The following is a 25392-nucleotide window of genomic DNA, read 5'->3' on the forward strand; positions in this document are numbered from 1 at the left end:
GGCAGGGCCGACTGAACACGTTGGACTAGTGATGACTTCCAGAGGGTGTGTCCTAACACACTGAAACAGACCTGCGTTCACCTCCTCCACACCGGTGCGGAGTTGCTACCTCGCCTCGGTCCTCCTCCTCGGTCCTCCTCCTCCTCCTCCTCCTCCTTTAGTGAAGAAAGCGGGACAGCAGACGCGCAGCAGCGCCAGAGCCGTGCGTCTCTCACCGGGGAAAGTTAAGCAATTGACCCAAGCGCCTCTGCTCGGATATTTACAACTGCTGGAAATATCACCAACGCCGATTTTCATCTGGAGGACAGCCTGTAACCAGCCGGGGTCTTTGAGGATCTGCTCTAAGCTCGCTTGCAACCATGGGGGACGTGGTTTCCTCTCACCTGGATGAGAGCAGGCGGGAGATGATTACTGGTAAGAAAGAAGTGCCTGGAGCTGCAACTCAAGATAAACACAAATGCAGACAGTTTCCCACAGACCAAACTGTAGCCTGTTATCTAGTCTGTTAAACGTCTGTTAATATCCAAACACCAGTGAAGGTTTTCATTAAAGTTTGTGGAGTTTTTTTTTTGACCAGCAGTAAGGGTTTCATCACCCTGCTATTAAAGAATTCAGGATTTGGACTGTCTACAGGTCTTTAGTCTTTAATCCATTGTTCCAAATACCTGTGCTGAGAAGTCATGAAACTGTTATATCAGATTTTTTGTCTTTCTCACATGAATCTGTCCTGAAACTAAGCTGAACTATCAAACTGACCTGCAGAAAGAAATCCATTAAAGCCTCCCTGCATCACAACTGACGCCTGCAGACCAACTTTTCCATTTTGTGATAACTGCACGGAGCTGATCCAGCTCAAAAAGCATGAGGTTTTCCCTGCTTCATTTTAGGACAAAGCTTCTCTTTTCTGTGTGCACTGTTGCTCTACTCCACCAGAAGAGCTCCCCTGAATCTCAGCTGTGCTGCAGACCTATTTCTATAGAGATAATAAGTAGGTTCCCTAAAGGGGAGCATGTTTGTATAAGTTTTGGACTGACTGCTATTTAAGTCTCAGACTGCTCCAGCCTCCCACTGTGAATTATGCGTGATTATTTCAACAAGGCACAGGATCAGAGGGAAGCAGAGGAACAGTGCAGAGGCTGAAGCACTCCCATGGACGTGTGGATGCTCATTTGAAATTCTAAGACTATTTGATGATGCAGCCAAGGATCAAAACAGTTAGGGAAGAGGGCAAAGACCTTCTTCTTTTTATATTTGGGCTGACATGCTTCCCAACAGCTGTCCTTCTGCAGCTTCAGGACAGTTGTGCTGTGTGTGTGTACTGACAGGCAGACTTCCAAGAACCAAAGATTATGTTCTTTCCAGACACTTTTTAGTTAGTATAGTTATAAAATATGTATAAATAGCTGGAGATAGTGAATATGATTCTTTTTCTGTTTACATCTGTGCTGTAAGTTTATTACTGGTGCTCAAAAAGCAATTTGAAGATGTCAAACTGCGCAATGGGTGCGTCTAAAGGTCATTTATATATTTCTGATGTTTTTCAGATTTAGTTACAGATGTATTCTTGAAAAGTATTTCACAGAGAATGAAAATTATGTTGGGTGCTATACTGCAGTGATGCCACTGCCCTATATATGAGGTCATCCTCACTTAAGAAAGGGAGAGGCCTCTAATAATTACTGTACTCAACCTACTGTCAGACTTACAATGAGCTGCAAACACATGCTCTGTGTGATGTTAACTGAGGTGGGAACAGTATGTGTGAAAAAGTTATGTCAAAGGGTTCACTGACTTTTTTTAAGCTTTCAACAGCACTTCACAACCTTCACAGAGCGACTTGAGCTGGCTCAGGTTTCATCAGTTAACCTGCGTTGTTAAAAAAAAAAAGGAGTTGGCCTATTTGGGACACGTGTTTATGACTCAAAGTATGATGGTGAAAAAATAACATAAATGAAGAAATAAGTGAGAGGAGAAAACGAGTGAAGTGGAGTGAAGTTAAAGCAAGTAGAAACATGCCACTAGATTAATACCTGAATATTCAGTCTGGCTCTCACACACCCTCTCTCTAAAGCCTTTTTACCCTTCTCACTATAAATTATTTGCTTTCATTTTCTCATGTACTGTACAGAGGTATGTGTAGCATGTTGTTTAAACTATAAGTTATAAGTGAACATTAGTGTAGCTTTGAAAAGGCTTTTGTTTGTAGAGTCTTAACTTTGGGCTGGGTGTGCACTTTGTGTGTGTGACTGCCACTCAGTGTTTCTGCATTGGGAGTCATGTTTGGAGTGCGTGCCTCCCAACGAGGTAATTTCTTCATCATCGCTGCTTAAGCACATTCTGACAAAATGATCTCCTCAACTGTGAGACACAGTATGCACACACACACAAGCACGCACACACACGCACACACATAACCGTGAGATGGATCGCAGTTTGTGTAGCTGAAGTCAACTCTGGGCTTCCTCAGTCAGGGTTTTATCAGTGTTTGCTGAAACAGTTAGTTAGTATTGTCTGTCTAAATTCTAATAATATGTATCCACTACTGTAAAATTTAGACATGCTTTTTATTGACATACAACAACTATTTGGTGGACCGTCTTTAAATTTTGCTTCATTTATTATCTTATTCATTTATATCACTTATGAATAGATCACTACAATGTATATAAAAAAAAAAATCCTTGCTTTAGCTAATTTTTAGTTTGTAATGACGAGACAGGCTCTGCAGTCTGCACCTTTCTACACATGTTGTCAAGCCAATAAAATACCTGCTTCTGCTCGCTTCTTCTACATGTGAGTGCAGGGTTGGGGAGGATAGCATAAATCTGGGATTGAGGTAATGTTGACGTTATAGTTATAATGATTTCAGGAATTCCTAAGTTAGGGTGGAGGAACCATGTCAATAATGTCACTGTGGCTATAGTATGTCAGTAGCACAAAAGGAGAACAAGTGACAGGTGGAAGAAGAGATTTAACAGAACCTTTTGGCATGCCTATAGAAATTAAAACAGCGTGTGTTTTATGAAGCTGTCATTGTTCTTACTTTCCCACTTTCAACTACCTAAAAGACTGTCCATGTGCAGTTTCCCAGTTTGCTGACTTTGGCACAAGAAAATCACCATTGGAAAGTACCGACTCTATTCATGTTTGAAGTGCAGACCCAGTTAACCAGCACCAGTTATCTAGTGGAACTTTACACAATATAATGAAGGCTGAAATCAGACCGAGATCCAGAGCTCTACGTACATTTCAAAAGGCAATGTTATAATCTAACAGGTATCTATCCTTCTGCTCCCAGATGAAGCCCATTCATAATAATTAATTGGTATCAATACCAAAACAATACAATTTTCAGTAGCCCATTTTGAGAATTTCATTACATTTACATTTAATTTAAGGAAAAAAGCCAATGTTCTCAAATGTTAATGTCTAAACACAAGCATCCACGCCAAAAAGACTTTAGATTTATGTCAGGAGCAGTTTGAGTAAAGATAAACAAAACTACAAGTCCGGCCAGACATTCAGCAGCAACACTGCATACTTGACCGTTTGGAAACTCAAGTTTGTACCGAGCAGGTTTTACAGTTTGATACCCAGTCTTAATAACCACTGCATTCAGGACGAACACTGAGTCACCATTAGTTTCAGTGTCGGCTGCTTCACTATCTTCTAACCTGTCCACCCATCTCTATCTGCTATGACACGGTGTTTTCTCATACACTTTTGTATTCCTGTGGCCTGTCTCCTCCACATTCTCTCCCTGTCTGTCCAGTCCTGTCAGCTCTTTCCTTCCTCCTCTCCTACTGAAGGCCGGCTCCCTCCTTCCTGTGCTATCCGTTCCATAAACAGATCATAGTGAACCCTGTCTGCTGACTGAGCCAAACACGCTGATAGGATCGCAAACTCTCTCTGTTTCCAGCATTGGAACATGGGAAATGTCCCCTCTGTCGGGTTCTTAGACTATTCATTATGTTGCTGCTGGCAGGGAGGGGTTGTGGTGGGAAAGAAATGCTGAGTCAAGCAGTGGAAAGGACCTGTGCAATACAGGAAAAGAATGATTCATCTTAACTGATCTTCACTGGGAGATTGTTTTTTCATCTAACAATTATTTCCAGTTTTGCTAATCACTGAGCATATAAAAGGGTGACATGACAGACTGTAGGGTCTTATGGTGTAGAGTGTTCATGTTCTCTGTCATATGTGGGTTTTACAGTTTCCAGCTTCCTACAGTCCAAACACATGCAGGTCTGGATTAGTATAATTGGTGACCCTAAATTGCCTGTAGGTGTGAATGTGAGTGTTTGCCTCATTGTGCCAGGCCTGTGTTAGTCTGATTGTCTATCTAGGGTGTACCCCGCCTCTAACCCATTACCAACTGGGATTGGCAGCAATTGCAGCCTCTTGAGTAGATCACTAAAAGCTTTCCACACTGAGAGACTTGGACAGTTCATCCTATTCCTCCTGGCACATCTTCTCAAATTGAGTTTGATTGGATTTGAACTTGGCCAGAGAGCCAACTCTAGGAGGAGTCCTGATAGTTCAAAACTCCATTGATGTCAGGGCATTTTACCATTTTACAATTATTAAGTCCACTATGCTTCTGGGAACACTCAGAGCTTTAGAAATTGTTTTATAGCTATTCCTAGATCTATACCTCACTACACTTTTATCACAGAGCTATTACAAAAAGCTCATTGGACTTCATGTCTTTGTCATGTTTTTGTTCTGTCATGCAACTGAACTGTTTGACTTTATATAGACAATTAAAACAAACCGCATGGGTCTGACCGCAACTTAGAGAATCACAATAAAGCGTCTGAATACATCAAATGTAGAAACAATGTAAATGGGGTTTTGAAGTTGTAATAAGTGTGCAAAAATTGTAAATTGTAAATGTTCACTGTATCTCTCTGTACATGCTATTTAAGATTTGCATTTTAAATTTTATTATATTGCACTTTTCATAAAGACCTGATAGCAGCAGTGAAAGTTAAGGCTTCCATTTCAAAAAGACAGTATGTCTTTGAATACTCTATCAATGCATTAGTGTTTGATTTGTAATTTTCTGACTTAAATCAGTATTAAGTATTATTTTTTAATTTAAGCTTTCTTCATCTTTTTGCTTCCCTGAATTTTTCAAAAAGGTCCACTGCAGTTAAAGAAAAATGTGGAACATAAAAGACCTTGGCTTCTGTATTTTAGCCAAATTGCTCTAGAAATACAATACAGCATGTGTTGTTCTTGTAATAATGAATCTATGTAGTATGCATGTGTCCTGATCTCGTCTGTGTGTGGACTCCTGCAGCTCGGACCAGAAATGTGATGAAGGAGTTCAGTGCGATGTACGAGCAGCAGTATGCAGTCGCTCTCTTCAACAGTGTTCGTTTTGAGATAGAAGGAGGAGGAGGGACGCAGTCACAGCTGCTTCACAGAAAGGCAAGTCCATTGTCTGTTTTAAAAGAGATGTTCAAACCTGCTCAACAAAAAACACAGACCGCAGACTACAGACATCTGTGACTGGATTAATGATAATATCTCTGAAATGTCTTTGTCATTCATGAAAGCATACTTGTTAGGATGTCCCACATAAAACTGGAAAATAAACAAGTTAGCTAAAGTGGAGGAACCATGTCACCAAGTCACTGACAATGTCTTCAGAACTATTATTAATTATAATAATTATTCATTATATAATTATATAATAATAATAATAATATAATGTATACAAGTAACTCCTATGCTCTTGCCATGTAATATTTCCAATATATTCATGCATCATGTTATGGATAAACCTGTCTGTCATTCAGAAATGTTCTTGTTTGCCTTATTGCCAGGCCATTTGCAAATAAAGCAATGAAAAAATATTTCCATGATCACATTTGCAAAAACATTTGCAACTAAAATTGCCTTCTAACGCCCTTGGCATCCTTTCTGTTTACATTCACATGACATTTTTGTTGAACAAAATTCACAAGATATTGGTGTCTATCATAAAACTGACATCGATGTGGGATTCTGTTGGACAGACAGGGCTGGATGTTATGCAAAATGTATGAATGAGCTCATTCTTGGGGGATATTTACCAGTATAGTACATAGCAAGTGAGCCCTCTGCTCCAGCTCTGGTTTTTCATTTTATTGCTTATTGAATATAGTGAAGCACTTTTGTCAGTGTTTGTCAAAGTGGAGCACATTTCACACATAAACAAAGATGTTGTTCAGAAGTCTGGTATTTCTTTATAGTGAAGCAGCTACTGTATCAAATTATACAAAAGACCATGCAAACTTATTCCTATAAATACAAATGGTCTTTTCTCTAATGTGTTAATTATTTGTTTTACACTGATCATTTACAAAATGTATTAAAATATGGTCTAAATATATGGGATTTGTAATATAAATATAGTATTTGCACCATGGACACTGTAGATTAACACTCGAATATTTCTGTCTGATCAGTGTATTGCTGTATCAGAAAAAAACAAACTTTTAGGTGCAAAAGTGGTAAATCCACATATAATTTAACATTTTGCAGCAAACAAACTTCAGCCACTCTGTTGGCAAACACAAGCACCTCTGCTTCCTGTTTCAGCTCCCCTTCATTCCCCCCTGTTTGCTTCGTTCTTTCCTTCCCCTCTGAGCGCTGTGAATTACAGGATTATTAGATCTAAGACAGGAAATCTGAAAATAAAGTGGGTGGTGTGTATCTGAGTGTAAACATTTGTGTGTTTTTTGGTTAAAAAAAAAAAAATCTCCACTCCAGCATGTCTGGAAACAATAAATAAGCTTCAACCCTCTTACATGGTTACGGAAAAATCTCAGTCCGAACTAAATGAATGATGAATTTTAATGAATCGCCACACCTAATTATGCTCTGTATCATGCGATACAATAATGCATTAAAATGGACAATGCATGAAACTTTAGTACTGAGTGTCTCTGTCATTTTTCAGGACCCCCTGGCTGGTAGGTCAATCTTCTCAGGGAGTCTGTTTCAGTACCTGGAGGAGAATCGTAAGTGGAGGAACCGCTTTGTGTCTGTGCCAGACAGTTACACTATCAACCTCTATGAGAGCAAAACAGTGAGTGAACGTCTTACTTGACTAGACTGCTGTCCAATTCAGTCAAATGTGTACTTGTGTTAAAACAAATTGGCTCTCTAACAGGCACACGAACGGGGACTTCACCCAAAGGTAACCATCAACTGTGCAGGGTACAAGGCCCTGACATCAATGGAGGAGTACATAGAGCTGATTAATACCAGCCTGCCAGGTACTGTAGGACCATAACAGAGAAAATCCACTAATTTAATTTAATGAGGTCATTTTTCAATTTGTTAGAAATATATTATGGGCAGAATAACTTTTTTCTTTTCTTTTTTTTTTCTTTACTGCTACATTAGTCCATCTCTCTCTTTCCTCATTGTAGTCATCATTTCCTGCACTTTCTGTAAAATGTTTGCCTTCCATTCCTCATTCTGTTATGTCACATATTGTAGGTATCAAAGGTAAAGTGGGGAGTAATCCAATTATCAAGTGTGCGACCCCGTTCCCTCTCATCCTGTGGCACCCATACGCCCGCCACCACTACTTCTGTGTATTGACAGAGAAGGAGCAGAAGAAGTGGCATGCGGTACTGCAGGACTGCGTCAGACACAGTAACAATGGTAACAGAATAAACACATACACATGACTGCACACAATGACAATGACAATACTACCACTAGAAAGGTCCACATTGCTACAGTCCCCTTATTTTGAAATGGCAAAAAGAGTAAAATATTCATATTATAATAATATTTAATGCACATTCTGCTAGTATGAATGTTACTTCATCAGAAGTTAAAGTAAAATGTAGTTGAATTTTTTCGTGGGGTGGGGTTGTTATGTTTGCACTCATAAAATCTCTGTCAACTATCAACAACTATCTTTTTATACACTCATTTATGCACTCACTGTGATAAGTGCAGTATTCACACTGTCAGTAATTTGATGAATTCAGTCGTCCAAATAGTACTTTAACAGCAGCAGGTTATCTGTCTCTCTGCTCCACCCAGGACAATTAATGTTTCTCACTGCCTTCACTTTTGTTTGGTGGATCAGACAAGGGTGTGTGTGAGTGTGTCACCGTGAGAAGCCTTTACATGCCATCTAAGTGAGGTGGCTGCTGAAATTCTACAGGAATGACGTATATTTGTTTTTTTAAGTTCGGTCTTGGTAACATTGTCACATGTTGTGTCATGTTGACATCATGAGGTCAAAGCTACGACTGTTGTAGATTTTACAGCTCGAACAGACAATTTCATTAGCAAAGAGCTGGCCTGGACTATTAACAGAATGAGATGAGACTTTTATTTGAGAAAACTGACTATCATAGATAAACTTTTATTTCTAATTTCTGGTCTTACTCTATTCATAGGGGTTTTTGAACATCATGGTAAAATTACACTATACTACTAAGGGAAAAGCAGCAGCTGTGGTGAAAAAATACTGAAACACAAACTCTTCACATGTAGGGATTAATTAAAAAAAAAACAATCAAATATCGACTGTTAAAATTCCAAGAACATGCTTTGCATTTGCATCTTTTCTCAGTAAACGTGTGGACTGCATCTCCGCTGTTACATGTGCAGAGGTTATTTGTTGCAAGAAGTTTAGTCATGTAAACGTAGATGAGGGGGCTACAAGCCACCTTGACTCATGACGGTTGTGGTTTTGACTCAGGATGTTTAGCTGACTCTGACCATCTTGCATTAAATAAACTGAAAAAAAAGAGACTTTGCTCTGATCTGAGCGCTTATAGAAGAGCCCTAATCCTATTGCATGCTGTATTTTCAAAGTTTGAGAAACAGTGTTGATTGGCTGCTGATTTTCCCTTTTAATTACATATTGTTTTTCACTCTATATACTTATTTGTTGCCATTATTTGAACACTGGCTTTTATTTTTGAATTGTTGCTATTTTAGAGGATACTGTGGTGCATTTTGCTGCACATAAAGGATGTTTGTTTTACCAGGGTGGAGAACTACTTCTGATCTGCAAATAGGGTTTCTTCTTGTGATGGTTTGACTTGTGTTATTGTGTTCAGACAGAGAACGTAAGCCAGAGGATGTGCAAACATGTGCAAGTGTTTCTCAATTCAGGGGCTGCATCCTTCAGAGGCTACATTGATTGAGTGCATCACAGTGTCGCGACAGGGCTGTTTCATTTCGAAGGCTGCATCAAATGCAGCCCAGAAATGCTCCCTCAATTATTCTGTCCTTCGCAGCCCAACTTATCATGATATCCTTTTCACTAGGGCAACAAAAAGCAAATATTACGTTTGATGCAAGTGCCGAATATGTGGATCTGGTTGAGCTCAAATTCGCTTTTAAATGTAAGTAATGCGTCTCAGTTTAATCAAACAGATAATTATACACATTTTTGAAAACAAGGGATCCTGAGAAGCTCAAGCCAGTGGTGAAGCAGCTCATTTTCCTCTGACAGAATATAATAAAAATAAAAGAAACAATAGCATCTAATTTTCTGGCTCCAACATTAGTGATAAATTTTCCCAGTACAGGTGTCTAACTATGGTCCACCTACAGCTGTCAAGGTTGCTAGGTGACAGGAGCCGCGCTTCGTGATGTGACAGTAAGGGCAGAAACAGCTGGTGATGTAAACAGGAAGTCCTCTGCAGGCCAGGTTGTCTCCTTATGGTTCAGTCCATAGTTCGGCCTACGTGGTCTAAAGCTAGACAAGACAACTCTGACTGAAACCTCTGGGCTTTGTGCAAAAGAGGCCTGCTTCCAGACTTTGTTCATATGGTGTGCTAACTACAGGTTTTAAATAGCAGGTATATTTAAATTTTGCAGCACAGTGTAGGAAGCCTATTCACTGCTTTTATTTGAGGAGTGTCAATTTAAATTTCTGTGGTTAAGTGCATGCATGCACATGTATGTGAATGTGTAAGTTCAAATTCAGCGTGCTTTACTAAAACCTGAAACAGTGGGAATCAGAATGAGGAGTTGAGAAGCTGAGATAAAAATCTACTGAATATGGCAGCTACAGCGAATGTCAGCAGTGTTGTTTGGATCCTGTTGGCTGTAAATGCAGGTGCTGTTGTTTGAGTCTACAGAGCAAATGTAGATAGGTCTTAATTATAAACAAATTAAGAGCAATAAAGATCAATGAAGTTTTAATTACCAAAAACGTAATACTCAAATTTATTGGGAATATTTGTTTCACTTTTTCTCTATTGAAGCGATCTTTGAATGTGAGATTCTTTTAAATAAATCCACATTGTTATATTTGCTGCAAACAATTCCCTTCCTAAATGTGGCACCTAATTATATACAAATATACCCTCTCTACATTATAAATAAATCAAAGCCTGTAATCATTAGTCAGATCCTGTCTCTTAAGTTATTTTAAGAACATTCAAACAATCACATCATTTAACTTTGAGAAAACTAAATCTTAAAACATTTTAGCGACAAAACTCTAACATCACATTCCCAAATTTAACACACATATGTACGCAAGCATGTGGTTTTACACGCCTGTGGGTGTGCACGTCTAATGAGACAATGCCATTTGTTTTGCTTAAGCTTTCAGGCTCCAGCAGCTCTTTTTCTGAGGTGAGAGCTGCAAACTGGCTTTAGCTAGATACCCTGAGTATAATACCTGTGCGTAACTGCGGATATGTATAGTATAAATAAACAAATACATTTATAGAAAGCTACAGTAATGTATGGCTAAATTAGCTGTAATTGTATTTTAGATTGTTTCAGTGGAGCATCGTGCATAAAGAATCTTTGTAAAAGTCAGCTGCATTAGGTCACTCCATGCCAGCAAAAAGATGCAAGTACCTGTGCACTACAGTTTGTCTAAATAAAACTGAGCTAAAGCCTAAACAACCCTGTATTATGAATAATTCTGTTTAACATCATACCATGTATTGAATGAATAAACACACGGTTTTAAGCTCATCACCAAGCTGACAAAGTTGCTTAACCTGATTTAGCGTTGTTTTTCACTTAGCCATCTATTATGCCAACTGTCTGTGTTACATGAATTCAAAGCGTTCTGCTTAACCACATGACAATGGTAGCAGGTATCTCTTATCAGTATTAGTTTGAAAACATTCAGTGGAAGTCCTACAAACATTCTGTGTTAGTTTTGCCTAAAACCATGTAAGTGAAAAACAACTTCAGCCCACAGTGCACATGTTTCTTTGGCCATAAAACCAATCTTCACCCCTCTACATGCCTGTTCAGACATGCTGAGTCCCTGCCAGGGCTGTGAGGTAGGGCTCCAGAAATACGCTGTAAAATACAGAGTCTGTGCTGCTGCTGGAATTCATGTATTTACCCTGTACTGACCTCTATCTTGTCAGTGTTTTATGGAAAATCAAAAATTGGTAAAAGACTTTTCACCAAGGCAATAAATGGTCTCACAGCTTGACCTCTGTCCTGACTCACTGGGCTTATACACACACATTTTATCAACTGTGCATGCCAGCATTACAAATGGTATACAAATGTGTTTCTGTGAGTGTGCTGGAGTAGGTTTTTAAGTAATGTAGTAAATGGAAGGGGAAAATGTCAAGATCATTGAAAGTATCTGAGGCTCTGCCAATGATTTCTATAGGTGATCAGTGGGTGATTCACCACTAAAGCATTTCTGAATTGGACAAAGTGTCAGTCATGGTACAGAAAATCTTCAGTGCCCATAAAGGATTACCTGGCAGCATCACAGAAGCTTCATGCAAAACAGTTCCTCAGCTGAACACTAAACCTATTCACCTGACTTTGATAAGGGACAACCTCAGGTTAAATGTTCCCACTGACACACTGAGGATAAGCTCCTGCTGTTTTATGTTTATCTCGGCAATAAAATGAGCAGCTACTGCTTTGCATCGTGTTAACAGGACAACTTGCAAAGTGTCCTGTTAATCAGATCAGGTAACAGGTTTCAGGTTTCAAAACAAAGCTGCAACTCAGCTGACTGGTCAACATGAATCAAACCAGAAAAAAACTAAATATCCAGCCTCTCAATGGATTTGCAGTCATGTTGAATTCATTTCAGGTGAATACAGAAAATTTGTAACATGTTACTGTGGTCTGGGGATGTTTCGATTCAGCTTTATACCTGGGAAAACAACATGATAATGGTTGGATAATGTGGCAGGTTTTGTCTCCCTGCTTCCTCACTAATCTGTTTTAAAATCTCCTGCATCTCCAAACTTCATTGATGCTTATGTTTGAAGTCAAGCCAGGATAATCTTCAAAATCTAATGGAATCTTATAAAACACATTTTGGGTTGTAAAGTTTCAAACGTTTCAGCTTTATTTACACTTCAAACATGCTGTAAGTGACAGAGGTGCTGTGATGAAGGTGAAGAAGTATTTAAAATGGATCTGACTGCTTTGGATGCTTGACTTTACAGTAGATGACTGTTACAGATCTCATTAGAGCTGAGTTACAATGTCCCTCTAACCTGAGGAGTAAAATGTTCTTATGAGTGGACCCAGTAGGCACTCAGCTGCAGGCCACTCAAAAGGTTATGTGTAATCATCAAATTCTATGTCTATTATTCATCTAGTCTATTATTCATGGACCAAAGAATTTCCATAATCGTCCATTCATCCTCTATACCAGTGGTCACCAACCTTTTCTCAGCCAAGATCACGTTTCATGTCAGACAAAAAGCAAAGATCTACTGTACCTTTAAGTAGTTTAAAAAAATTAAATCCCATACAGAAGATCAATTGTGAAAGAATGCTTTATCTTTTTACTAGCAAAACATTTTGACCACAAATGTGACAACCGATGTACAAATATAGAAAACAGTATCTAAAACTTGTATAAAATATGAATCTCCTCAGTTTCTATTGGCTTCCAGTCACAAGATTTGAAAACATTTTAGATGTAGGCAATCAACACAATGAAAACCATGGCAATGAAAAATCCCACTGTACCTAAAAAAAACATTAAGGCATGAACTACTGACAGCAGGCAAAACCAGGCTCTTCTCTTCTTCTGGTAAAATTCGTGGCGTAGTGCTGAAAAGTTGATTGGCACATCATCGAACCGATCAGTTAAATGGAATATTGGTCTTGTGGCAAACATATTTGCAACAGTGCTCTGATTGGTGAAACATAGTAAATAGTTTTTGACGCTTAAAGATCGACTTTGAATGGCACAAAGATCGACCTGTCGATCAAAATCGAAGGGTTGGCGACCACTGCTCTATACATTTTTACAATGATTTTCAACTTTTGGCCAAGCAAAACAAGCCATAAGAGAGCATGATCTTTTTTGATAATTCTTCTCTTAATTAAAAAAAAATAAAGAGATTAATTGATAAAGAAAATAATAATTCATTGCAGTCTTAAAGATGCCTTCACTTTTTGCCAGCCTGATGCTGGCTGCAGGGCATCATATTAGTAGTAAAAGACTGCTCCAAGCTGCTGCTGCTGCTGCTGCTCCACTGGAGTACCATCAATCATGCTGGCTCTCCACCCCCACAGCCTTTAAAACCAGTCACCAGCCATCTGCTTTGATCCACAGACCTCAAACTAACTGCCCTCAGAAGGAAGAGACCTGCGATGAGCACATTCACAGGATGCCAAAAGAACATTTCAACCACAGTTTATGGCCTGAGCAGTGTGCTCTTCAGCATGTTATATGGCTCAAAATGCTGAGATTTATCTTCCCTTTGGTGTCATTACCAGTATATATCAATAGACCAGTATGGATTCTTCAGCACTGTGTTTTTTGGTGCTACTGAAAGGTATCTGCTAAAAACGCATGTTAGGTGTGCAGTGTGTGCAGTGTTTTCTCTACAGTGGGCTTGGTTCTTAACAGGGCTACACCATATGGGGAGATCCGGATTTTAAGATTACATATACCTCAAACGTAGAGACTCATGCACACACTTGTGGATAAGAAGGGCTGGGAATGCATCTACAAATGCAGTTAAAATTTCACCAACCAGATCGTGGTGCACAGGGCATGAAGGGAAATGCCTCAAATAAAGACCGTAGTAAGTGTTACCACATGTGCTATTTATACACATTACAAACAGAGTGCAGAGAAACTGTAATCTGCCCCTTGATCTAGCTTGGTTCAGACACATAGGGAATGTGTTGGGATTTGCAGGCCTGGCAGATCATTAAAAAATACTTCTCTATTTCTGATGGCACCAAGAGATAATTTCTCCTTAAATGTGCCAAAAGCTGAGAATGTAGAAGAGTTAAACTACACCATCCAATAAATCAGGCAGAGACTTAGATTGTAAGTCAAATGAAAACAGCAACCACAGAGATCAAATGTTGTAGCCCAATTGTTCATTCTCAGCCTTTTCTCAAAACTTCCTGTCACACCCATAGCAGGAGATTGTGAACTACAGTACAGTTCTTCAGCAGTCAATCATCACCTTTTTACATTGCAAGAGCTATGTTCCTGTTACCAGTGTAACTAGCTAGCTAACAATAAAATCTCCAGCCATTTGAGAAAGCTTTAAGAGCTAAAGGAGATAAATGAACATCTGTATTATTATGCTGAACTGTCCAACAGTGCAGAAAAAAGTTGGCTGTAGCCCATGCTAAAAGTCTTACCATGTTATACCTGCCACCTTGTGTATTTTTAAGCAGGCTCTCCTGGCCTTGCTGTTATGTAACATAGAGAACGCCAGCACAGTGAAATGGGACATAGCCAATTCAAACATGGGCAAAGGGTATATACTGTGTGGAGCTGTGGTAAGAGGTGCAAGCAGCAACCACCACAGGTTCATGTTATTCACTTGTGTGAAAGCCCATATATTTTCTTAATGGAACTGTTACCTTCCTGAATCACAACCAAAAAGCACAGTAGATGAATTGAATTCTGAATAGAACAGAAATTGGGAGTTTTCCATTTCACTAAATGCTCTTATTTTGGAGCCAGCATCGAGTGGCCATTAACAGGCAATGTGGTTGCCATTGAGATGCACATTACCAGTTGTGGGTCTAATAGTAAACCATATGTTGACTTGCTGTGTCTCTCAGACACTTTTCACTGTATTTGACCGCCAATGGCTGATGAATGATTCCAACTTTGCAGCTGTCTGTGCCGTTGTTTTCCCACTGCACTTTCAATGAACTCTCATGAAAACCTATTTTCAAAACAAGCTAACACCTAATAGCAGTGCAGAGTTAGTGAGGAAGGGGGCAGAGATGACTTCCTGTCTGGTTCTGGCTCTCCACGTCACTCCTTGTTCACATCCTGTCTTTGTCAGCCTCCTCTGAGTCACAGACTTACAGTCACAGACAAAACAACTAGCCACTGAGGCAATAAAAACATGCACACTGGGGTCTGAACATGGGAGACTTCACTTACAGATTAATGGCCTGGTGTGCTCTGATTAAACCACCCATTCATGCATGCAAAATGCAGTACTTGCTTTTCATGTATTTCTGTCATCTCATTTGTTGGGATCTCAAGAGCAACAGCATGACCAAACATATAAACATGTCTGTAGTTGTGTTTGGCCTGGTCATCTCCTTAGAGATGTACCAACTCTAAGGAGATAACCAAGTATAGATACTAAAGGATCAAAATATTTCTTCCACCTCTGCAAATTGAAAGTACATAGAAGTATACAGTGTTTTTGGCCCAGTAAAAGCTGCAGCCTTGGGGTAAGCTTTATAATGTTGAATGTTTTGCTGCTATATTTGAAATTGTACTATAGTGTTGGCTATAATGGTGAACAACATTTCAGTAAGGGCACGGGTGAAAAACAGCAAATCTCTCCTTTAATTTAACATTTCTGCATCAGAAGGACAGACCTCTTTCTTGCTGCCACAGGGGAACACACGGCCAAAGTAGCAGTCACATTTATGTAAAGGAAGAGCTTCGAAGGACGACCTGCTAATTATAGTTATGTTTTATTCCATACACCTTTTTATACACTCTTGTAAGTGGGTGTATGACTTTCAGCACCCAGTGTCTCTCAGCACTGTGGCCTGGAGAGGACCTATACAGCAGGGAGAGACACAGCCCTTTAGCTAGTGATGTATTTTTATCCTTTAAACACAACAAAACAAGAACTAACTTCCTAAAAACACATGCATGTTGCCATGTGCTTTGTGAGCTGCCTCTATTGTTCTGTCAACTGACATGGCAGTAGCCACAGCAACCAGAAATCTGTCCTCCAACAGGCCCGCTCTTCCTGTTTTCAAGGATGACACAGCTGCGTGTGATAGTGGCTGAATGCAACGCTGGCCAAAATTATACTGTCAGACCATCCCACAGAGGTGACTCAGATGTTATGGAAACTGTTGTTAGTGTGGGATATTATAGAAGTCAGTGAAGCATCTCAGCACCCAAGTAACTCATCCAGAAAAAAGTCCTTTAGTCATTACTGAATATTGTGATACCTGACTTCAATACAAAGAAAATGTTTAAAAAAAATAATCCTACCATCTTGCTGTGGAGACTTTTGGAAGAAGAGATAAAGGGGTCTTTGTCTAAAGTTACCAAGCATCTACTCTTTCCTGTCCCAACAGGTCTGTCAGAGGACAGCACTGTTCAGACACCAGCCTTCACTGACGCTGTGAGACTTCACAGACAAGCCAAAGGACATTATGGGACCTGGGACATGATGTGCGGAGCACCCTCCCAGGTCAGGTTCTCAGATTAATCACAATACATCTATTTCCCACTTCGTAGGCTTGGTCCTCTAAAAACTGCATTTATAGTGGGTAGACATTTGAGACCTGCCTCCAAGTTTCTAAAGGACCTGTTCTTGAGCGCTGCCCCCTTCAGAGGATCCAGCCCCTGTCTCACATTATGTTTCCGTCTTGGGCAGGCTGACATGTTTTGCCATAAAAATAACCATTAAAAGAGCTTTTCCAGGGCTATAGTCCAGTCTCTGGTGAGGCCACAGAAATGTTTTTCCTCAATGAATGTAGCTCAAGAAAACACTACACCACACACACTCTCCTCACACTACAAGAATGCACCTATACAAGACCTTCAATGACACAGCCAGCAACAAGACCCCACCCTTCAACATACCAACATGTGCACAAGCACACACCCACCTACACACACACACACACACACACACACATAAACACTGTTGACTGGGGTCTCCTCTTTGAATAAGACCCTTTCAGTCACCGACTAGAGGGTCATAGTTCCCTGTCAGTACCCCAGGTTCCTTCTGCTTTCCTGAACATTATATAGACATATTAAAACTACAATAAACTATAGTGTTGACAGTTACCAGTGGGTAACATTAAAACATGATAATATAGGAGTAGGTTGGGTATTTAGCGTACTATTATCTATTTATTTATTTATTTTTCTCTTTGTCCTTTTACTTTTTGTACAGCACTTTGTACTATGTTTGAAAAGTGCTTTATAAATAATGTTATTATTATTATCATTATTATTATTGCCATTATTATTAAAGTGAATTATTACCCTTGGCTTAAGACCAGGCTTGCATTGAAGCAAGAGACAACACAAAACAAAAAAACATCGAAACAAAAAACAATACCTATGGCGTTCTAGGTTAAGGGGCGTAAACAAATGTGAAATAATAAACACAAAGACCAGCTTCACAAAGCTAAGGCCTGCAGGTTAGTGGATTGCAAAGTTAGGTTAGCAGAAGCTGCTGACACCTACCTGGGTTAAGTGTAGCTCCTAGTTTAGCTCCTAGCATATCTCTTATCTTAGCTCGTAGCTTGGCTGCTAGCTAGTACAAGTACAAGAACGCAATATAACGATTTCTTCTACAAACCAATCCCAGAGAAACATGGTCAGACTCTTAGCAGGCAGGCCTTACTATAAATGCTGCGGTAACGACAGTAAACGGAAGTACAATGTAACTAAGCTAAGCTAAGCTAAGCTAACGCTAACCTCGCCAGAGTCAGCTACAGTCTGCTTTTTCAAAACCAGTGCTTTTCAGACCCTTTGTGTCCAAATATGTATTATTATTATTATTAATAATTATTAGCCTTTATAAAATGTATTATCACTCTTCATCACTCTGTAAGCATTTACTTTTAGTTATTATTATCAAATAAATCTGACAAACAACTGTATCCACACTATGGACTAATGTTTTGCTAGCAGGTTAGAGTCCATGTCAGATCCACCTTTTAGTCAGCTTTATTTAGAAAACTGATTAAAAACTGATTAACTAATCAGTAAATAACATTTATAATAAAACTGCAGATTGGAGACTTAAAGAAGTTGAATTTTTTACATTTTACATACCCGTCCACTGAGCCATAAAATACCCTGGTGTATGAGTTATCATGGAGCATCCACCAGTTCAGTGATCCAGTAATGCAGAGAGAACACAGTTTCATTTAGTACTTCCAGACCAACAAGCTTTTAGACACACAGGCTATACAATGTACTCTTTGTTTGTTGTTCTCTGTCTGGATGAAAAAAAAAACACTTCTTTGCTTTTGTCACAGTTATTCATTGCCCAGCAATACACTTCACCAAATATTTAATTAGTTAAAACCTCATGGAGGTGCTGGAGCTGATATGTGTGTATTGAGAGCAGTAGCATTAAAACCAGCCTGCGGGCCTCTGGACCAGCTCAGCCACACCACTGTACTGTTTCCATGTAACCACACAGGAAAAGCTGCACTTTTTTAAGGTTTATTTTTGTTTTTCTTTGGGTGGAGTATTTTGGTTGTTTGTTTGTTTTTTCACTACAACTCTAGTATAGAAAACCTTCATTCATGATGCTGCCATAGTAACTACAACATCCAGTAACTTTTAAAAAAAGGTTGTAGAAACTCACAGTATGAACAACAGCCTTTATTTTTATGCACTGAAAGCCAAGTAGGATCTTTTTTTTTTAAATAAGCATATTTGAATATCAAGTAGCCTATGTTGAAGTTGCAAATAAATGTGTTGCATGTGCATGTACAGATTTTAGCTAATCTTGTGATGGAGACTCTTCACGCTGACCTAAGAAATATGATTGGTCCACGTCTGAAGGGGAAAATGCAGCAGAGGCAGAAGGATTGGATGTTGGTAAGTTTGCACAATACTGTACAATGCAATGCACAAACACAGCACCAAATCAAACAAGTCCAAACCAATTAGCTTCTTGGACGGTTCTCTTTTCCAGATCTCTGATGCAGTGTACAGGCAGGTGTTGTCTCAGACCACCGGCCAGTATAGAGCACTAGTTGAAGCCTGCGAGGCCAAAAAAGCTCCACTGGATGCAAGACTGCGAACCGACATGGACCAGATCATCACATCTAAGGAACATGTCATCAGCAAGATACGAGGTGACTGAAGACCTACATGTTACATGATTTTTCAAAGTAAATCCCTTTTTTTTTTTTGTTTTAAAGAGTAATCTTAAATTTGACAAACCATCAGCTAATGTTTAATTGTGTCACTTAAAAGAGACATTTCTAGTGAGTTGTTATACAGTTAGACTGGTGGGAAAGGGTTTGCAGTTTGCAGCAACAAAGGTTCTGCTGGGAGAATGAATATCCCTTATTAAGCAACATGAGGAACATATATAGCATGTTTTATTCTACTTTTAACAGAAGACCACCTTAGTGCGCCCCCCTGCACATGACCAACAATGCCTTGGTTCACTTGATGTGTGCTGTGTCCGGTAAAATAATCTTGCCGACTTCAAGCACATGTTTCATTGTTTGCCTTATGAGATGTAGCTGTGGTTTCTCTGGTTCAGGATAATTGGCACAACAAAGTGAGCAGTTTGGTTACTGCATAACAGAATAAGGGCCTTTCTTCTGGAACCTCCTTCCATATCTGACATTTTCCTTCTTTTGTTTTACTCTCTGCACTTTCTCATCACAGCTTTTTCTTTAGTCTTTATGTCTGTTACTTCCTTCCTTTTATTCCTTTTATTTCCCTTGATCATTATGTGCGATTAGCTGGCTTTTACGGCACCACAGCATCCACCCTGTGAGGGGCAAGTTTGTCAGCCTCCTATTCAAAACTTGGCACAGGTCACTCATTTTTTTCATGTGCGCTGTTTCCCACTGAGCTAAAGTAGGAGAACTGCATTCCAGTGCCTGCACTGTATGGACCATTTCTGACTTCATCCCACAGATAAGGCTTGAAGCTACAAGTCAACTGTATAAGACAAGGTTCACGTTACATAAGGGTAATGCAGAAATTTGAGAAGTGAAGACTTGGCTGTGGATTTTAATTTGTGCATAGACGGTACATTTCTAACCAAGGAGTGTATCTGAGAGCTGGGTGAAAATGAAAGCTTCAGGGCTTCCATACAAACAATACATGTTTACTTAAATGTCATTGCATGCATACCAACCATTTCAACCATTTCAGTTTTCAACAGCACATTGAGCATTGTGATGACTTTTTTGGCGGTTTGTGCACTGTCAGGGCCATAGCTTTATTTTTCTTAATACTTTGAGCTTTAAAACACCATCTGTAGTGTATTATGTGTTTACAGGCTGAAATAGCTAATCATCAATATGTTTGAATATGTCGGCGTACAGCTCTGGTGCTGCCCAAGGCGGAACAGCTTCTACGGACCAGTGTGCAGCCCTACATTAGTTCCATCCTGGAGGCCCTGATGGAGCCCACCAGCAGAGGTTTCTCTGAGGTCAGGGATGTTTTCTTCAGGGAGCTGGTGGAGCTCAGCAAAAACTCACTCAATGCAGGGGGCAAGGAAAAACTTGGAGAGGTGAGTCAAAGCTTGTGGCTGGGATCGTCTCTATAATCTTTCTTTATGTGCATTCAATTGTGCAAGGATTTTGGTGTTAACATAGTTCATAGTAATATGACCAAGGAAAATAACAGACAGAAACCTCACTTAGCTGTATATGAGTTACCTAGCTTTAATTGTAGTGTATATACGTCAGTTAAGACTAAAATTGAGTTAGAGAATAGGGTTAGTTTCTTAATGTATGCATGTGTGGAGTATTGTCTAACTTCTGTTGTTGTTTTTTTTGACATTATTCAATTGTATGTGTTTGTGGAAGCCTTGATCAAGTTAGCACTGCTCTTTAATTAGAAGTCAGGGTGTGTCCTCAGCTGCCCTCAGTGATCCTGAACAATCAACACAAGGCTTCTTTGTGTGTGGTTGAAATTCTGCTTGGATTATGCTCATACCACCTTGATCACTGTTGCCTTCCTCTATCGGTCGCCCCCACAGAACATGGAGAGGCTGTCCATGCTTGCCTTCCACCCAGTGAAGATGCAGAGCTGCTATGAGAAGGTGGAGCAACTCAATCTGGAGGGACTGCAGCAGAGGTTCGACGTCTCCAGTCCCTGCGTGTTCGTCAACAGGGCTCAGATCCTCATGAGTGAGGTGGGGTGTCACAGTCCTTCTCTCTTATAATAGAGAGAATCAGCCCATACCAAAGCATTGTCAGGATGCCTGAAAACACTCCCTAATTTCTAGCATGATAACACAGACCTCTTGCCTGTGGTGAAGTCTCTACTTCCACCTGCTGGACAAAAAGAGTATTACAATTAGAAAGATTTATGAGATGGAGCTGAGCCATTGTTTACACCCAACATTCATCTGTTTCTTGTATAGCATAACTTATACCTTGCTTTTATTTTGACAGCAAATGGACAATGCGGTGTACACATTTGAGCAGCTTCTTCACCAATCTTTGGAGCCCCAGGGAGAAAATGACACGTGCAAGACTATCCAGCGATGCCAGGACCGGGTTCTCAAGGTAAAACAAAATTTGAAAAGCGCAAGTAACACACTTTAGTAGACAGACAGATGGAGAGATGGGTGAAAGGATGACAGGATAAAGTAGAATGACAATATTGAGAAAATGTTTTCACTATTATCTTTACTGCACATTTGAGAAAGTATATTTCTAAATAATATCAGTTTAGCCCAAAGAACATATTTTTCAGTTAACCTTAGTGGTATCTGGTTTAACACTATGAGGTCAAAAACATTTCATTTGTGGTGCTTACAGTGTAAAAAAAAGTTTTTAATATAGATCTTTCAGGATAAGCTGGTTCTTATTGATGAAAAAGATGTTGCTACATGGCTTGAGCTTTTCAAAGAAATAAAAAAAATAATAAAAACAACTCATCTGGTGCTTAATTACTAAATAATATTTGTGAGAAGTAGACGAAGCTACAATTCTTTGAGCTATACATGTCTCTCTGGTCTTTGTCAGAAATATGATTATGACAGCAGCACAGTGCGCAAGAAGTTCTTCAGAGAGGCTCTGTTACAGATCATCATCCCATACATGCTGCAGCGTCTCTCGCCATCCTGCTCACCCGTAAGTGGCACCGCACACAGACTTCGTCTTTTTCTGAATCTATATTTATATATTGGATAACATAAAAAAAGGGTTTGTTTCTGTTTCCTTTAATTAGCACACTTCCCTGGCCAGCAGATGAGTCTGGGTTTGATTCAGATACCTTATGATAGTGAAAAACACATGCAAGGATCACTAGGGATGAATGCTAACTTAAGGGATCAGAAGTGTTAAATATAATTAGTTGAAATAGGTACTGAATGGTGAAAGCTTTATAAAGCTCATCTCTGTCCCCTTCTTCTCCAGGAGCTGCCTCATTTCAAGGAGCTCATCTTTGAGGATTTCTCCCATTTCCTCCTGGTGGAAAACATGTTTGAGGAGGTGGTGCTGCAATCTGTCTCCAAGGACATAATGATGGGTGAGGGCCAATAAATGTGAAGATTTAGAAAATAATGTCAGCATGCCAATAGTAGTAGTAATTTGCAAATATATATCAGAAAAGTGCATTACCAAACTGACTTGCTAACACATTGACTGATTCTCTTTTCATCAGCCGTGAAGGAGGCAGCTGTCCAGAGGAAACACAACCTCTACAGGGACAGCATCATTCTAAACAACAGTGACCCCAACTTGCACCTGCTCGGAGAAACTCCCTCAGTGGATTGGACCAACAAATTTGGAGGTGATGAGCCACAGGGCAGTGCTGGTGGTGCTTCAGCAGAAAGGGGTTCTGGGAGAAAACGCAAACAGGTGGTGTCTATGATCCAGCTGGAAGGGGTTCCTCTGCCCTATGAGTCCTGTCTGGAGGTGCCGGGTGTGGAGCTTATCCCTGAGGAGGATGCAGAGGTGTCTGAGGGCAAACAGGAGATCCATGAGGAGGACGAGGAGGACCTTCCCATTCATGAGGATCCAAAGTCTCCTGATAGTGTGGATGAAATCAGGGACCTGATCAATCCAGTGATGGAGGTGGTACTGCCACTTTCAGAGGAAAAGGAGAGCAAACTGGCCAATGGGACGGAGATGACTACTGGCACCATTATCATGGAGGATGGGGTCCAGGAGGAGGTTACATCTGTCACTACAGTGGTGGAGAATGTTCCGAGGCAGTCTGTACGAGACAAGACGTCTCCACTGTCCCTACTCCAGCAGCTCAAAGAAGGCAAGAAGCAGGAAGTTGATCAAGGGCATCAGGAAAAAGCAGCCGTTGCAAGGAATGCAGAGGTCTCTGCAGAAAAATCTGATTCTCAGTTTTCACCACTGCCACCAATGGCTACAGACTCCAGCTCGCATGATGACAGTGGTTTCCAGTCACCATGCAATGAGGAGCTGGATGGGGGTGAGCCTCAGTCAGCCACACACAGTCTGAATGGAGAGGACAAAGTCATCGACCTGGCAGATGTGGAAGTGATTTTACCGTAGGAAGACAATCCTCTGAGAAAAGCAGAGATAATGTGCATCACATATAATGGGATTGGAAGTGGAATGGATTTAGACTGTATTTATTGGTTTAATTCAAAATGTTGCCTTTTCTTTATTGTTGTTGACACTGCACTCTGCAAAATCAGCTCTCCCATCCTCCCCTAGACTTTTCTGAGACATTTCTCTGGTGAGTGGTTCCCCTGTCTGCAGCTTATGACTGCAAGTTTTTCTTCATGTTGTGTACATGACACTGAATTCAACATATCCTTTTGTATTATACCAGTAAACTGAGAACCCAGACTAAGGGTCCATTAGAAGGACCCTTAGTCTGGGCCCCTACGATGGATCAGGGATTTGAAAGTGAATCCACTTCTTTAAAAATGCTAAATAAAGATAAACACAAAGTTACAACTACATTTAAGTTATTTAGGCTTTCAAATTATGTTAATCAGTAATATCTGCACAAGGAAATCAGGCCTATATTTTTCTTGATATATATCAGTTATATGATCAGTACAGCCAATAGCTTTAACAGTGCTGCAGATGAAGGGATTCATCTCTAATGATCACAGCCTGTACCTGGACAGCGGGGAGTGCTATAATCAACCTGTAGGTGTTATGCCTGTATTGATATGTTTATTTTGATTACATTTTATTTCAAATACTGCTATCTATTTTTGTAAAATGTATTTTTTAAAATGTAATTAGTTTACTTTGTAGGCATTTCTTGTATTTCCAAATGGCCTTAATGTTTCAACTGTAAGGGAATGATTATTATTTCCACAGTGACTTTGAAAGCAAGATGTTGACGTCCTTGTGGCAAAATGACCCTAGCCCATTGTTTCTTTTGACCTTTGCTGGTGTAGATGACCAAGACACAGTTTTTTGTTATTTTTTTTAACTTGGAGGACGAATCTGTAATTGAGAAATCCTGAGATCCATAATGAACGCTGGATTTTAGTTATGTTTTATCACATATTCTCAGCTTAAGTACATTTATTCAAACATGGCAGTGATCCCTTTGTTTTTTATTTAATTCAGCAGTTTTATGGGATCAGTATGAACTGATGTAAAAAAATAAACTCATAGTACAACAGTATAACTGATATTTATCTTTGTGGGAAACAATCTCGTGTCAGTGTAAAACAAGAAATGGGACAAAGATGTTATACATGTTCCATAAAACTGAAAGTTTGATAAAACTGTAACTATTAGCCTGTAACTGTTTATCAAACCCACAGCCCAAATGTGGCTTAATGTAGATACTTTGTTGTAAGGGCGTCACTTGCCAAGTTAGCTGGAAAGGAGTTTGTATATTTTAATAGTATTTTGTGAATTTGTGGAAAGTATAGGTGTATACTTGGCTGTTTAAAAACTTCACATTTTTGCTAGTTTAGCATTTAATTTGAATTAATTATTTGTTATGATAAAATTTCCTTAGATGACTTTACAGCCTGCAGGTGGCACATTGTATCTATAAACCCTCAGAAAAAAAACAACAACCCAGTACAATAAAGTATGGATTGAGTTGAGTATAAACATATAGTTTTTTGCTTCATTTTTAGATTTACTACCAAATAACGAAGTCCTTTCCAGGAACATTTCTCTACATTTCTTTACAGCTTTTTTTAGGGGAAAACCTATGAAATTTTAGAAGGGGTAAAATACAATGTAATCACATTTTTGTTGCTTGCATGACACATTCTAAAGGTTAAAATTGTTCACTTCTGAAGG

At 39.6% G+C, this 25392-nt stretch overlaps 1 protein-coding gene across 1 annotated transcript; it reads left to right on the forward strand.

Moving 5' to 3' along the window:
* The first annotated feature begins 108 nt into the window (after positions 1–108).
* niban2a (niban apoptosis regulator 2a) lies at positions 109–25361 on the forward strand. The gene is made up of 14 exons (XM_026297155.2): positions 109–414; positions 5306–5436; positions 6953–7081; positions 7166–7271; positions 7498–7665; positions 16531–16646; positions 18923–19027; positions 19125–19287; positions 20500–20687; positions 21159–21314; positions 21577–21690; positions 22153–22260; positions 22546–22657; positions 22793–25361. The coding sequence occupies exons 1-14, from the start codon at positions 360–362 to the stop codon at positions 23656–23658; spliced, it is 2517 nt and encodes an 838-aa protein (XP_026152940.1). The 5' UTR covers positions 109–359; the 3' UTR covers positions 23659–25361.
* Positions 25362–25392: the final 31 nt, after the last annotated feature.

Source organism: Mastacembelus armatus, chromosome 12 (genome assembly GCF_900324485.2).
Source record: "Mastacembelus armatus chromosome 12, fMasArm1.2, whole genome shotgun sequence".
Taxonomy (NCBI): Eukaryota; Metazoa; Chordata; class Actinopteri; order Synbranchiformes; family Mastacembelidae; genus Mastacembelus; species Mastacembelus armatus.